Source organism: Chinchilla lanigera, unplaced genomic scaffold, assembly GCF_000276665.1.
Source record: "Chinchilla lanigera isolate Chin_1 unplaced genomic scaffold, ChiLan1.0 scaffold00031, whole genome shotgun sequence".
Taxonomy (NCBI): domain Eukaryota; kingdom Metazoa; phylum Chordata; class Mammalia; order Rodentia; family Chinchillidae; genus Chinchilla; species Chinchilla lanigera.
In genome coordinates, this window is record NW_004955432.1 from 11,969,228 (window position 1) to 11,983,635 (window position 14,408).

General features: G+C 44.8%; 1 protein-coding gene across 1 annotated transcript in view; it reads right to left on the bottom strand.

Moving 5' to 3' along the window:
• Pon3 (paraoxonase 3) overlaps positions 1–14,190 on the bottom strand; it is a 38,035-nt gene extending 23,845 nt beyond the window's left edge. Inside the window, exons 1-3 of the mRNA XM_005388063.2 lie at positions 13,856–14,190; positions 12,370–12,440; positions 3,435–3,490 (exon numbers count right to left, since the gene is read on the bottom strand). Of these exons, the coding sequence (XP_005388120.1) occupies positions 3,435–3,490; positions 12,370–12,440; positions 13,856–13,929 (201 nt within the window). The 5' untranslated portion in view covers positions 13,930–14,190. The remainder of the gene's footprint in view (positions 1–3,434; positions 3,491–12,369; positions 12,441–13,855) is intronic.
• Positions 14,191–14,408: the final 218 nt, after the last annotated feature.

The window sequence follows — 14,408 nt, forward strand, 5'->3', positions numbered from 1 at the left end:
TTGAACTCAGGACCTTGCACTTGCCAGGCAGGCACTTGTGCCACTGAGCTATATCCCTGGCCCTGTTCATTCTAATAGGTGTTCTACTTGATTCCACAAAATACATCTTGTAAATTTATTATCTTTCAAAGTCTATATCTCATCCCTTATTATCCTGATCAAATAGTTTTACCTCCTACTTCTTTGAAAAGGCCATACCATTTAATATGAATTTCCTGATTCCCTCTTTTCTCCCTCAGTAATTCTTCCATTTTATCCACTCTGTTCTTCTCTTCCTCTTTTCTCAAGGAAGAAGCATTCCTCTTCTGTTTTTATAGTAACTCTTTCATATGTTTTCCTTGTTTCTTGTTCTTTAGGGCTTGTCTTTAGAAATCACATCCACTATTGTTTTATTACTTATTTTTAAGCTATTTTACCAATAGCTTCTTTGGCCTGAAGAGTTACTACTATTTCTCCTTCCTTAAAAGAACTTTTCTTCTAATTTTATCTCAATACAAATTTTCCATCTTCCCTTCACCATCCAGTTTCTCTGAAAGATTACCTGATTCTGTTATAGGATTTGTTCTCTCAGTTCCCTAAAATTAGCATTCCACTCCCACCACTATATAGGAACACCTCTGTAAGGGTCATGCCAACAATCTCCAAACTCTCTTACTTGACAGCTCTTCTACTTTTCCTTACCTGCAGCCCTGTGGTGCTTGACACTACGATATATGCCCTTCTTTCGTATGAGAAAGTCAGAAGTAGAGTTCTCAGGTAGAAGTCCTACTTCCATTCCTGCCTCTTGCACTACCTCTTCCTTCTGTCCCCATCCATCCCTCCTTTGTTCTCACTCTTTCCTTGCAGGCCTCACTCATCAGCCTTCAGGAATTTCCCCTGCACTAGTTACTTTCAAATATACACATTGACCCATAACTGGCCTCAGGTGCTCTAATATACAATCTCAACATCCTCCTAAAGGCAGCTCAAAAGCAACATGAAAACCAAAATTAATATCCTCCCCTCAAATCCTTCCCCTCAAGATCTGGTCTTCCTACTTAAGGGCATTACAATTATCCTGAAGACCGGGCCATATAACTCAGTCTTCAGGTCCTCTCTCTTCCGATAGCAAAGCTGCGCCATGCCTGGTGAATCAGAGAACGGTGACACTGGAAAAAAAATGTTGGTGGCATCTATTCTCCCCTCCCCTTCTCACATGGGAAAAGAAAGAGCAGAGGAAGGATCTGCCTGAATACCTTGAGCATTTATCCTACAGTGTCCGTCCACCGTAGCATAAATAAACATCTGAAGTCAGAGAACACTGCTCAGGAAGAGAGGTGAAAGCAGAACATCTCTGCAAGTACCTTCGCAGCTCAGGAGCAGAAGAAGGCACTGCCAGCTTGGGGAAGACTAGATGCTCCAGATGTGGAAATGATTTAAGACACAAGGAAGAGGCACTGCAACGAGCATGTCTTAGATTAACTCTTACAATGAATGAAACACTTCTAGTAAATAACCTCATGCTCACCTAGTTTTCAGTTCAAAGCACTTACGTAAGAACTGTGCCAGTAATACCACTGTGAGCTAGTGATGGCAGGCACTTTCTCATGCCATTTATCAGTGAAAATGGTGACAGTCATCTGGAGAAGCAGGCTTCTTATTTTCCCCAGCAGACTACAGGTACTCTGCCATGGGGACAATCATCGATGTCCTCCATCACTCTTGGTCAGCAGCACATGCGATGTAGTCAAGCACCCACAGTGCCAGCTAGTATGTGTTTGGTACTAGGCATGTGAAGGAACACTTTGCAAAGTCCTGGCTTTAAGGAATCTGAAGTCTGGTGATGCAGAAATGAACAAGCACATCTATAGGAGGCCTAGGTACTGGGGGTGTGGGGTCATAAAAGAGGACACACCCAGAAAGAGAGTGCTAGGGAAGCTCTCCCTGAGGAAGTAGAGCGCCACACAGTGAGACCTCACAGAGAAGCAGGAGCTGGTTGGCTAAGTGTGAAGAAGAGAGTGATCTTTCAAAGAGCAAGCCAATGTCCATGGCAGGGAAGAAAATATCCTGCTTGGCACCTCTAAATAGACTAAAAATATCCACAGCCTGAAATTGCTCTCTAAATCTGCACTTCCAAACCCGTCCTAGGGTGGCAAGAGAGAGTGGTGGAGGGGACCAAAGAGAACAAATCCTTAACTGTACTACAGTGTAAAAAGATTAGAAATATGCAAGAAACACAACCCTTAACCTATTTGTCAGTTTACAAATCAAGACTCATTCTCTTGAACTTCATGTTGAGAATTCTCATGCAATATTTGTGATGAAAATATCTTCTTTCTGCGTTGCAATAGGTATGAAGTTTTACTTCTAGTAAACAGAAAAAAAAATCATGCTGCAGTCAGGGCAAATGTTTCCTAGCAGCAAATGATACCTTATATTTTTGAAGGTCTATCAGTTACTTTTGAAAGTCCGTTTGGCATAAGACTGAATATCTAACTTGACAACAGAAAGTTTAGGTTAACAAAGAAAAGGCTTTTCCAAACAGTTTTTGCTTTATCTTTGATTTTGGAGGAAAAGTAAAGAAATAAAGTCCACACATGTACATATTTAAGATCTTGGAAATTCAGGCCATGGTTATTATAAGTGTCCCACTTTTGGCCAAACATACTTAGATTTAAAATTCATGTTCTTTTGTGTTATTTATAATGGCTGAAATAGAATAATATATCTGCAGTTTTAGCAGTGAGAATTCATTCACATCACAGACACGGTAAAACCACTTTAAAAAAATCTTAGCCAGTGTGCAATTGATGTAACAAAGTCAGGATAATCTTCAACATTTCCCCAATACATAAAAAAATTGTGTTATTGATGTTTAGTCCCTGGCATAGTTTCCTTATCATCCCAAACTAGCGACAGTGGCAGTGGGCATAGATACGGGCTCCTTTCTGCTTCTTGAAAAGCTCGGGAGGGATAGCAGGGAGCTAAGATGAAACCACTCAGGGTTTTGAATGGAGTAGTATGGTTGACATTCAACCCACTAACATTTAGAGAGCTCCTGACACAGGCAGGCATGGTAAGGGTATGAGTCAGTGAGAAGATGATTACCACGTGTTGAAACCCAGTCCAATAGGGCAGTGATGGGGATAGATGGCATCAGGACAGGTCTAGAGACCAGCCTGGGAATTGAATGGAAATCAATACATACTTACTGAGACCCTTGTGCATGGGAAGTGACCACAGGGAGCTGCCCACCGTGGGGACAGTCGAATCTGGGCATTCCTGTGGCGTTCTAATTAGCCTTCCAGATTCCTGCATGGGCTTTTTTAGCGGATTCGCCTACCCGGAGGTGGGATGAGGGTGTAGAGGTCCATCTGGCAGCCCTAACTGATGGCGCTAATGCACCGTCTGTGTAGCTACTGGTGAGAACAGCAGAGTGGCTGGAAGATACTCACAGTAGAGATAAAAGCCAGCCCCGTAGGGAGAATATCGATATCTTCAGAGCCATTTTCTGCAAAACCAAAACAAAAATATCAGAACTATGCATATGCGAAAGATTGAAGTCACAAATCTTACATTTCAAACTTCTGAAATTGCACTGAGTTTTTCAACGATTGGCTTGGGAAACTACGAACTTTCAAGACTCCCCACAGGCAGACTACTTACTCTATACAAACACCAAAGTCAGACTCCCCAAATACTAAATTCTTTTCCTAGAACTCCATTTTGGGGAGAAGTAGGTAAATAACTAGGAAAGAATTTCACATCCTAGATTTATTCTTTAACAATTTCCAGGGTGCGTCCTGAGAGATTCAGCCTTTATTCTCTATAAAAGGCTGGTCTAGGCTGAGTGAAAAAACTTAGAAAGTCAGAGTTGCAAAGGTTCTTCTTGGCCCCTGTACCAAGAAATCCTCCTCCTCCAGGCTGAGGCCTGAAAATCTATCATCACACAATCACACTGGGAAATTATTGTCTAATTCTTCTCTGTGATAAAGGCAATAGGCCTTAGGGTGAATTATTATGCATAAATGAATTGAAAGTGTTTAACCAGATCTCTTCCTCACTGAGAGCTGATCTTATGCATGTTGTGATGGAAACAGTCATATAATGAGTAAATTGTGATTGAGAACAGGTGAAAAATGGGTTGGGCTAGGTTTTAATGGGGACGGTTAGAGGGCAGTCAAGATAGGCAGTGAATGCTTAAATTTTAAAAATTTTTTACTGTAAAAGACACACTGCCACGAATCACTCTCAAAATATTCTCCCTCACTTCAAACACACTGATCTCATCATTCTTAGAAAACTGAAGCAGTTTTGGATGTCCTCTTTTGTGAGTATGCTTATGAAGGTGATAAAAAAAACCCAAAACTATAGCACATGCTGCTGTCAAGTGCCCCCCAAAGGAAAGGTAGGCTTCTAAAAACTTTATGGTGTGTCCTCATCCACCTTACTAATCAGATCTGGCACCATCAGACAGACTTCTGGCTCCTCCCCAAAGTGAAATGACCATGAAAGGTAAACATTTTGGATCAGTTTAGGACATCAAGGCAACCACAACAGATATTCACACAAAAAGGACTTTCAGAATTACTTCAGAAAGGGGCAACAACAATGGGATAAGGGTCTTGAGGGGGATTAATGGCAACGTGTCTTTTACTGTAATTAAATTTTAACACTTAGACATTCATTGTACTTTTCAGTCATGCAACATCAATGTACATCAGACATGGTCTCAAGCAGCAGGGGTGACAGTGAAGGTGATGGCTCTCTAGTGTGGTGATCTGCAGAGCCAGTCTGTACCGCAGGGGCCTGGTCTTCTTGGACTGTGTTGTTCATACTCTTCTATTACAAGATGGCTATGTTCTTTCTCCTTGAGCCTGCTGGACCTTTGTAACTGCCTTGAGACACAGAATTCCAATGACATCAACCAAGACTAAGTGGCACAACCATAGCTGCCTCTGGTACCCCGGCCACAAGGTATGTACTTTGTTCTCCCAGATGGAAATGTGAGAAGTCTAGCTATTCTACAGCTACGGGGAGAGCAGACAGAGACACCATAGAGGTGAAAAGAGGCATCAGAGGAGCTCAGACGGCTCTGATTCCTAGCCTTTGTTCCTTGCTAATACAAATAAAACAGGTAAACTATCTCCACTGAACCCTGCCCAAAGCAGAAACCATAAGCCAAATGTTATAATTTGTCTTCCAAACTAGATGTCTTCCCAAAGCCTCATTCACTCATAGGTGGGCTTTCAGGGTGTGATTGGATCATGGGGACTTGAGAGTCATCAGTGGATTGGTCCACTGATGAGTTTATAGCTAATCGTGATGTTGAGAGGTGAAGCCTGGTTGGAGGGGTTGGGTCACTGGGGGTGTGGCCTGGGAAGGTATGTATCCCTTTCCTTTGATCTCCTGCTTCCTTCTGCCACACCGGGAAAGCACTTTTTCTCTGCCATGGTGCCCTGCCTTGGAGCCAGCTGACCATTGACTGAACCTCTACAAACTGTGAGCAAAATAAATTTTCTTCCTTTAACTTATAGGAGTCATGTATTGTGCCCCACCAATGAGAAAGTGACTAAGACAGCAAACAACTGCTGTTTTATTTGTTTTTCTTTTTTTGGTTTTTCTCCGGTACCAGGAACCGAACTCATGACCTTGCGCTTGCCAGGCAGGCGCTTTGCCGCTGAGCTAAATCCCCAGCCCCACAACTGCTGTTTTAAATCACTGAGTTTTGGGGTGGTTGTTGTTACACAGCCATAGTATTTGGTGCAGATGAGAAAAGAGTTACCTGGAGAAATAGGTTAATAGGCAATTGGGGAGGATGAGGGGAATGTGTAAAGGAAAAGATGGACAAAGTCAAATAAAATGCAAATTTGAATCAATAGAAAGGTGAGCAAAAGCTGCTGAAAACTAGTGAACAGAGAAAGATCTGATTTTATTCACTATGCTGAAGATTGAAGCTGATCCACAACGAGTAATATGAAAAATAACTGAGCAGAACTTTCCTTCCCATTCTGATTAATCAAAATTTACTTGATGGCCTGAAAGATTTAGTGCTATTTCCACATGGGGTTACATAGACATTGGGTGAATCCAGCAAAGAGATTAAAGTAATTAAAATCACAGGTTTGTTATTTTCTGGTGTTTCTTCTGCGTCTCTGTACACCTTACTTTCAAGTTTCCTTTGACCTTCAACTGCTCCCCCAGGCTCCATTTATCATTAGTTCTTATGGCAGAATGTCTACCTACCTGTATCATTCACATGAATCATAGGGCTTCAACTTCTACCCATATTGATTCTCCAATCTCTACATTGACCCCAATGCATTCTTCCAAGTTCCAGACTTTGTAATCAACTGCACAGTGAACCTTCCATCACTCCCCACCCCTCCCAGCATTTCTTATAACCAGTGGCTCCCAAACTTATCAGGATATTTTCCCCTTGAATATGTTCTATTTTCTGTATTTCAACATCAGCGGATAGAATTTTCATCCTTGAGTATCCAAAGCACTCATAGGTACCCAAAGTACCTGTTATACTCAGAGTTTGAAAGGGAAACAGTACAGGACACACAATTTATAGGATTATTCTATAGTAGTCTCCCAAAGAGTCAAGTTCAAAAGAGTGCAGGAAATCTGTCCACACGCTAAGACCCAAAGAATACAGCTGTAGGGCCTGGATCCCACAGCAATGTCCTGCGTAAGTCCAACCGGAGGTGTACAGCCCACGATAATGTCTCAGGCAGGCCTGTTTCATGGATCTACACTGGGGAGACCCAAAGGTCATCGGTGGAAGCTAGAAAGTCTGTGCCTGCGGGATGAAGGATCTGTGCTAGTAGGCCGAGGGATCTGCACTGGAGCCAGGAGTGGACTAGAGCTCCCCCGAAAAGTACCACAGCCATTCTCAGCTACGATGAGGTTCCAAGCTCTTCTAATGATGAGAATAAGCGAGTCCATAACAGGACAGCCGGTGTGACACACTTCTCCAGAATACCATCTTCTCCTTTGGAGCCAGGAAGCAATGCTCAAAGTAAGGACCAGAGCTCCCACAAAGTAAATTGTAGCCATTCTCAGCAACAACAAGGTCTCAAGCTCCTCCAATGATGAGAACAGCCAAGTTCATCAGGAAAGCCAGCAGGACAAGCTCCTCTAGGAGAACCAACAGCTCCCTGAGGTCCAACAGCTACCTCACAGCACCTCTTCTTCTCCAGTTCTGCCTTTATGCTGCTGGCAACAATTCCCAGGTGGGCCTCCCACAGCTAGCACCACACCTACACTCAGTTCAGCTGGGTGTTACAAGCTGACCACCAGTTGTCAATCCATCATAGTACCCAAAAATAACCTGGAGCTATTTTTGAACTGTCCTTTTCCTTGGTCCCTAAATCCATGAAGCATCTGTCACTTGAGATCCAGAACTTCCTCTTGGGTTACAACAATAACTTCCCAGTGTGCACACTGCTCCCCAACCCCCTTTTCCTGCGGTGATGACTGTCATCTTTCAGAAATGCAAAGCTGAATTTGCAGGGCCCACTGTAGCTGGCAGTACAAATCCTGAGCCTTTTGGTCTAGATCCAAACCCTCCCCCTGCTTGGCTCCAGTCGCAGTTCTCAAGGCTTGTGCCATCCACTCTACATTCCAACTGTGCCGCAGTGCTTATGTGAGCAGCTTGTGAAATCTGCCTGCCTGTGCACACACACGCTGCTCCCTCTTGACAATCCAGTCCTTTCCCACACCACCCTCACCTCCACATGGACAAGCGCACATGCTCTGTGAATGAGGTTGGGGACCATTCCCTCAGCCTTTCCCATCTCTCCTGGTTTCAGCATCCACTTTATGTACTAATGGGATGGTCTGTGATTGCTTCACCAAGACATTTTTTCACACTGGGGCAGCTAACCTTTGTTCTGTTAACTTCATACTAGACGGAAAGTCCTGGGGGATGGGGACTGGGACTTTTTTTCAGCGCTGTACTCTTGCATTTCACACAATATCTGCCTTTTCATCGTAGGGGTGCTCAATAGGCTCAGTAAACAAAATGCACACTTTTAGTTTTTAAAGTTTGTCTTGTTTTGAAGTGAACGGTGACAAGTGAATGTTAATTTCTGAGTACCTGCCGTCTCCAAATGAACATAGTTCAACTTACGAGTTTTCCGCTTTGCAGTGGTGCAAAAGTGATGAGCATTCTGCAGAAATCTTACACTGGATTTTGAATTCTGACTTCCTCCCGGGCTAGCGATCTAGTGCATGATACCCTCTCTCCATGTTGGGCTGTGGCAGGGAGCCCCACCTCCCAGCCAGCTACTTAATCCTGAAGGAAAACAAGCGATACTCTCAATTGTACTGTGTTGCTGAGCCAGGATGTTTGGTAGGCTGGGTGTATGAAGTGCATTTTTGACTAATAGTATTTTCAACTTAAAGTGGGTCGATCAGGCCATCACTCCCATTGCAAGTCAAGGACCATCTCTACAAGACATTCCGAGTTGGGGGCTGGGGATTTAGCTCAGCGGCAAAAGTGCCTGCCTGGCATGCACAAGGTCGTGAGTTCGGTTCCCAGTACCGGAGAAAAACCAAAACAAAAAAAAAAAGACATTCCGAGTTGTGTGTGTTCTAATTCGGCTCCTTTTGTCTTCCAAACACCATCCTTTGTGTCTCCAACTTATTTCAACAGCTCAATTTTCAGACGCTCTGTGGCTTTTTTTTGCATCATGCTTCTCAGTCAGAAGCAGGAAAGAACTACCAGTGGGTTGCATAATATTTCTCTCATCCCCACCCCTGTCCACACGGCACCTCCATGGTGAGCCTGGTGCCTCTCAGCAACGGAGACCCCCATGGGAGTAAGAGCCCCAGGACACCCTCCTCTGTGGTCTCCCCACATACTCATTAGACTGCACACAGTATCATTAAAGCTCCACTGCTTAGTCTACAAATCTGTACTAGGGATAAATAACTACTGCTTTTTAACCTCTCAGCCCTACCACAACTTGGCACCAACTTTGTGTCTAATCAGTTCTTCATTTTTTTTCCCCAGTCATTCCCTACAGGCAGCCTGTGAAAGGCCCACACCAGGATTTTTCTATCAATTAATTTTACCATTGTTTCAGATCTTAGAGAGAAGGTTCTCGGTCAGCAAAGAGAAAAAAAACAATCCAGTGAGGAGTGGCGGCAGTGTGTGTTGGAAACTGGGGGAGCTACAGAAGAAGAGAAGAGATGGAAGGGAAGACAGGAAGACACCAGAAATAAAGGCAACCTACTTGATTATCCTGCCCATAGAAAGCTCTAACAAACTTATTTCAAGTGACACTTTGATTAGGTGCCAAGGACAGCCAGATAACTTCCTGGTCAGAGTACTCCTTGACTCCTTGACCCTTGCAACACAAAAGAGAGCTTGAGGCATGATTTCTGGAGGGAGGAATATTTTGCCTTTTAGTATTTTCTGCAAGAAAGAATGCTGGGCAAGAAAAACACATGAAAAAAGAAGTTTTCTTCCATCAAAATACAGGTCTTGAAGAAAAAACACAAGCTGGAATCTCTCTCCTCCATCTCTGTTACTGCCTTTCATACTCTACCTAAAGACCTTCGTGGTTTTCCATTGCTCCACAAAAACTTCTACCAGTAGAGCTGGGTCCTGTGAGCAATGTCTCATGAGCTATCTTTGTTTACATATTTAGTCTGACATGTTTTTGGAAGCCTTTATCTAGCAATATTCTAGCTGTTTACCTGTGTTCTCTGCTGTCATGATACTTATCCGGAGTTTGTGTAATAAAAATGTATTGCCAGTAGATAAGACAGGTAGAGTTATACAACAGGGAGTGCAAAGGCTTGGAAGCAAATCACTGCACTGCCAAATCTAGATCTGCCTCCCTCTAGTTCTGGACCATTGGGCAAACAACTCAATTTTCAGTGATCAATTCTCTAACCTGCAGAGTAGACAATAACCTACTTTACCAATCACTTATGAGAATAATGTAGGCGTTTGCTAGGGATTCAATACCACACCCTTACCAAGGACGTGTTTTCCTTTTAGACTTATATCAGCATTGTCTTCCTGGCAAATGACCCAGGATCACTTTAACCTGTTTGGTTCTTCAGACATAAAATGGAATTACAACAATAGACAAAAGAAAAAACATGGTAGCTTTTCCTTCTGCTCCCAGCCAGCTTCCAACTGTTTGTTATTCTCCTTAAAATATTTGTATAACCAACACTGCTTTACAATATTAACTCTAGTTTTAGCTTCTCAAATTTAATTGAGTTATACAACTTGAGAACCTTCAGTAATTATGTAATCTGATTGTCCTCGAAGATAATGGGAGATACAGGTGTGGTAGGTATGAATATCACTCCTCAAGACAGCAAACAAGTCAGTAAATGTCACATAACTTAGGTTTTTCCCAGTCAAATACAATCTGGTTCCGCCCTCCCTGCCCCTTCTCCACATGCTGACAAATGACCCAGGATCACTTTAACTTGTTTGGTTCTTCAGACATAAAATGGAATTATGACAATGGACAAAAGAAAAAACCCGGTAGCTTTTCCTTCTGCTCCTGGCCGGCTTCCAATTTCAACCTGAGTCCTTACTGGCTCTTTCTAGTAGGATGGGAAAATGGTACTGGGTGACAGGGCTTTACATCAAGCAGAATGTTTAATTACTCACTGCGAGGACACTGTGACCCCTTTGATTTTGATAATTCCACCACTTCCGTGTCATGCAAAGTCCTGCTTTAGGCTGTAAGGTCCACACTTTCTAAACATAGCTGCAAACTTTCTTTGGAGGTATTGTCCCTATATCACGGAGTGCTGGCAGACAGTGTGAGGAGAGGGCTCCCTGCTAATCAAAGAAATCTGCATGTTCTTATCCCTTCTCACCACCCCTTGAAGACTCAGGCTTTTAAAAAGAAAGGCCAGTGAGAGGGTTGTGCTCCATTCTTTCTGCTTTCCAGCTGGCAGTAGAAACTGCCTCTAAGTCTAGCGAGCACAAGGTCCAAGTTAGGCCTTTTTAGAAGCAGAGGGGCTGGAGAAATAGAAAATCAAGGTCAAAAGAGCTCATTTTCCATTTGTTTCAAAAATGCATACAGCAGGAAAAACTACAAATTCCTATCGGAAAAAGTGTCCTCCCGTATACTGATAAGTCAGAGTCCTATTAAGTCCTAAAGTGCGCCCACTCTGATAGGCAAAGAGAGAACTCCGCAAGCTACAGAAGGAAGCACGGAGCAGGTGGTGTGAGTGAATCACACTCTGACAGTGCTATGAGAATCTAGAGGGAAGAGAGGAGCGTGTGCCTGATTCCAGTCCTCGGAGACTGGGGATCCGCAGAGGGAATTTCATAAGCAGAGGCGAGAAAGTCATAGAACACATTGCCAGGACTGTGGCAGAATCGAACCTGATTCTTATTTTTTCAAGTAGCTGTGTCAGGAAGAGCTGAACGCTTGGAGTCCAAATAAATAGTGTGGCAGTGACTTGTATGGGAGATCAGCCCTGGGGTCGGGGCTGGGGGCTCAGAGGAGACTGAGGCCTGCAAGTCTCAGGTAAAGCGGGAGGGAGGAGGGGAAATGAATGGCTTATGGATTTTAAACCAGCTTCTTGTGGACGGGAAACCACACACAGGACAAGTGTAGGAGGCTGGACTATGAGACAAAACGACAAAGATGTGGAGTAGACATCAACTAAGGCAAAGACACTCTTTTTTGGTTTTTTTTGGTTCTTTTTCCGGTACTGGGAATCGAACTCACGACCTTGCGCTTGCCAGGCAGGCGCTGTGCCGCTGAGCTAAATCCCCAGCCCAGGCAGAGCTACTCTTTAACTGGTGGGGAAAGAAGTCCTGCAGTTGTGAAAGTTGGGGACCTGACTCTGAACTTTGGATTATTTTTTAAAAAGTCTGAGTAGTCTGTGAGGTTCATGAAGGTAAGGACTAAATCCAATATCTCTTAATATTGCACTAAAGTTTAAAAGAAATAATACTTGGGGCTACCAAGATTGTCAAGGATAGGGAAGTGGGTAAACAGAAAAACAACCAAGGAAGAAAAGAAGGGAAAAAAAGAAGAGAAAGAAAGAAAAGAGTTCAGACAAGAAACAGAAGACAGGGAAGAGATGAACTATCACAGATGAGGAAGGAGGAGAATTCAGGGAGGAAATGGCCAAGGAATGGCCGATGACATTCTTCAAATGATGGAGACACGTTTAGGGAAATGGATTGAGGAAAAGCCACAGATCGCGACCCTCCGGGTCTCCGGGAGACCCCTGGAGACCCTGTATGGCATAGCTCGGGTGAAATGGATAGGATAGAAGGCACCCAGGAGGATCACAAAAATAACAGGAAGTGAAATTCACTTGGCAGCTAGGCAGATGGTAACCAGGAAACTATACTGGCCCCTGTGGGCACTGACACCTACATACCGAGTTTCTCAATCAGGTGGCAGTGCTGGAGTTCTACCGGCTCCACTTCGCGAGATGCGTTCATTCTTTCTCTGTAGAAATTAAAAAACAACAACACAGGGCTCAAGGTATCATATCCAAAATCAATATCTAAACACAGCCTCTAGAGACCTCCATATTGATTAACTTTTTATCCTCGCTATGTGCACAAAGTATTTATATAAGCTAACTTCACTTTTATTGCTAAAATACTATTATACATGGAACATATTTTCCTGTCCAAATGAAAGACACTTTTCATGGTATAAGTAACTAAACATTATGAACATAAGTGCCCCAAATAGCATTTTAAAATTTTCTAAAGCAATGTTTATCATGAATCTGAATTTCTTCCTTTCATTGCTATCATCTTGCTTTTTTACTCTCCCCCTAAAAAACTACATTCCCAAAATTTCAACAGTGTCTGAAAAGCTAAGTCCTGCAGCTCTTGCTTTATTATTTTTATGTGCCGATTTACTTTGCAAACATACAAATTCATTACACTCACCACCATTTAAACAATCAGTGAAATTTATTTTTCAGTGCAATGTTCTTCCTTCCACAGTGAAATATTCTTATAAATATTATGGATAACTTAACATTTCTATGAAACTCTATTCCAGAAGACTTGGACTAATCGTTCAATCACTTATAAAAATACACAGTAGGGCTGTGGGTGCTACTCAGTGGTAGGATACTTTCCCTGCTGTCCCTACCCCCATACCTGCCCCCCAAAACCGTAAATCTAAGCATTATTATTTTATGATCCTGTCTCTGAGTTGTGCTGGGAGGAAATGTAACAATAAGCAATCTCAAGCTGAACTAGGAAGCACTGCCCACAGGCATCAGGCTGCTCAACAGATCCTAGACATGGAGCCTCAGAGGGCAAAGCAAGGAATGAAAACAGCTCAGAGACAGTGGAAGGCCAGACCAGGCTCGGGAGTGTCTGTCCCTAGCTCAAGGTCCTTCTGTCTAGCCCAGTGCTGACTTTCCCTGGCACATGGCTGGAATCCGCAGGGTTTATCGCAGGCTCTTCCACCCCGAAAGGCCAAGTCCTTCCAAAATGCCACCTGCAGGCTGCAGCTCTTTTACCCCTCTCTCGGTCTGGCATGGGGTCTGTAGCCCAGTGTTTGTCACTGTCTACGCCAGCATTTAGGGGGCAGCCTGGTCCCCTCCCACAAGCCCAGAGCCTCCAAAGCCCTGTAGTTCCCACAAGGAGAACGCTGAAGGCAGCGCGGAGAGGGGACAGACCTGACCCTCCGAAGGCAGAGGTAGCCGTCTCCACCCTCCCGTTCCAGAAAGGCAACCAGCCCCCCAGCTGTCCCTCCCTGCAGGCGGTTCTGGGACAGTCCCGGCTGCAGCAGGCTCCCAGCCGCACCTTCTCGCTGGCTGGGACGGGCGGCAGCCAGCCGTCGCGGACCTAACCTGGGGCACAGGGGGAGCACGCCTGGTGGAGATGCCCACTCACCTAAACGCCGAAAACCTCTGCCCCAGGAAGGCCAGGCTGGCCCCCAGCAGGGTCAGCGTCGCCAGCTTCCCCATTGTCTCTGTGCGCACGGGGCCCAGCAGCGCCTCGCACTCGCTGCTCCGGGCTCGCACCGCCCCAGCCCGGCCCGGCCCGGCCTCAAGGGGGGCGGGCAGGGCGCTGCCCGCGTGCACTGCGCCGGGCGCGGGCAAGGTCACGGGCAAGGTCACGGGCAAGGTCACGGGGCTGGTTCCCGGGGAGCCGCCCCCTGAAACTTCCACGCGCGGCTTCTAAGGCCACGTTTCCGCGCGGGACCTGTCCTCTGCTCCCTTCTCCCCGCCTCTCCTCCTCTCCTCCCTCTTTCTTTCTTTCCCGCCTCCCTCTCATCCGTTCTCCCAAGAGTTCAGTGACAGCTACGGTTTGGCAGACATGCACCGGTCGGTTGGTCGACCAGACCGGATGGACCAAGTTTGCTTCTAAAAGCCCTGAAATTCGACCTCACTTCCTAAGCGGACTGAGGGCTGCAGGGCAGGGCAGGCTCAGGAGAAGCCAGATT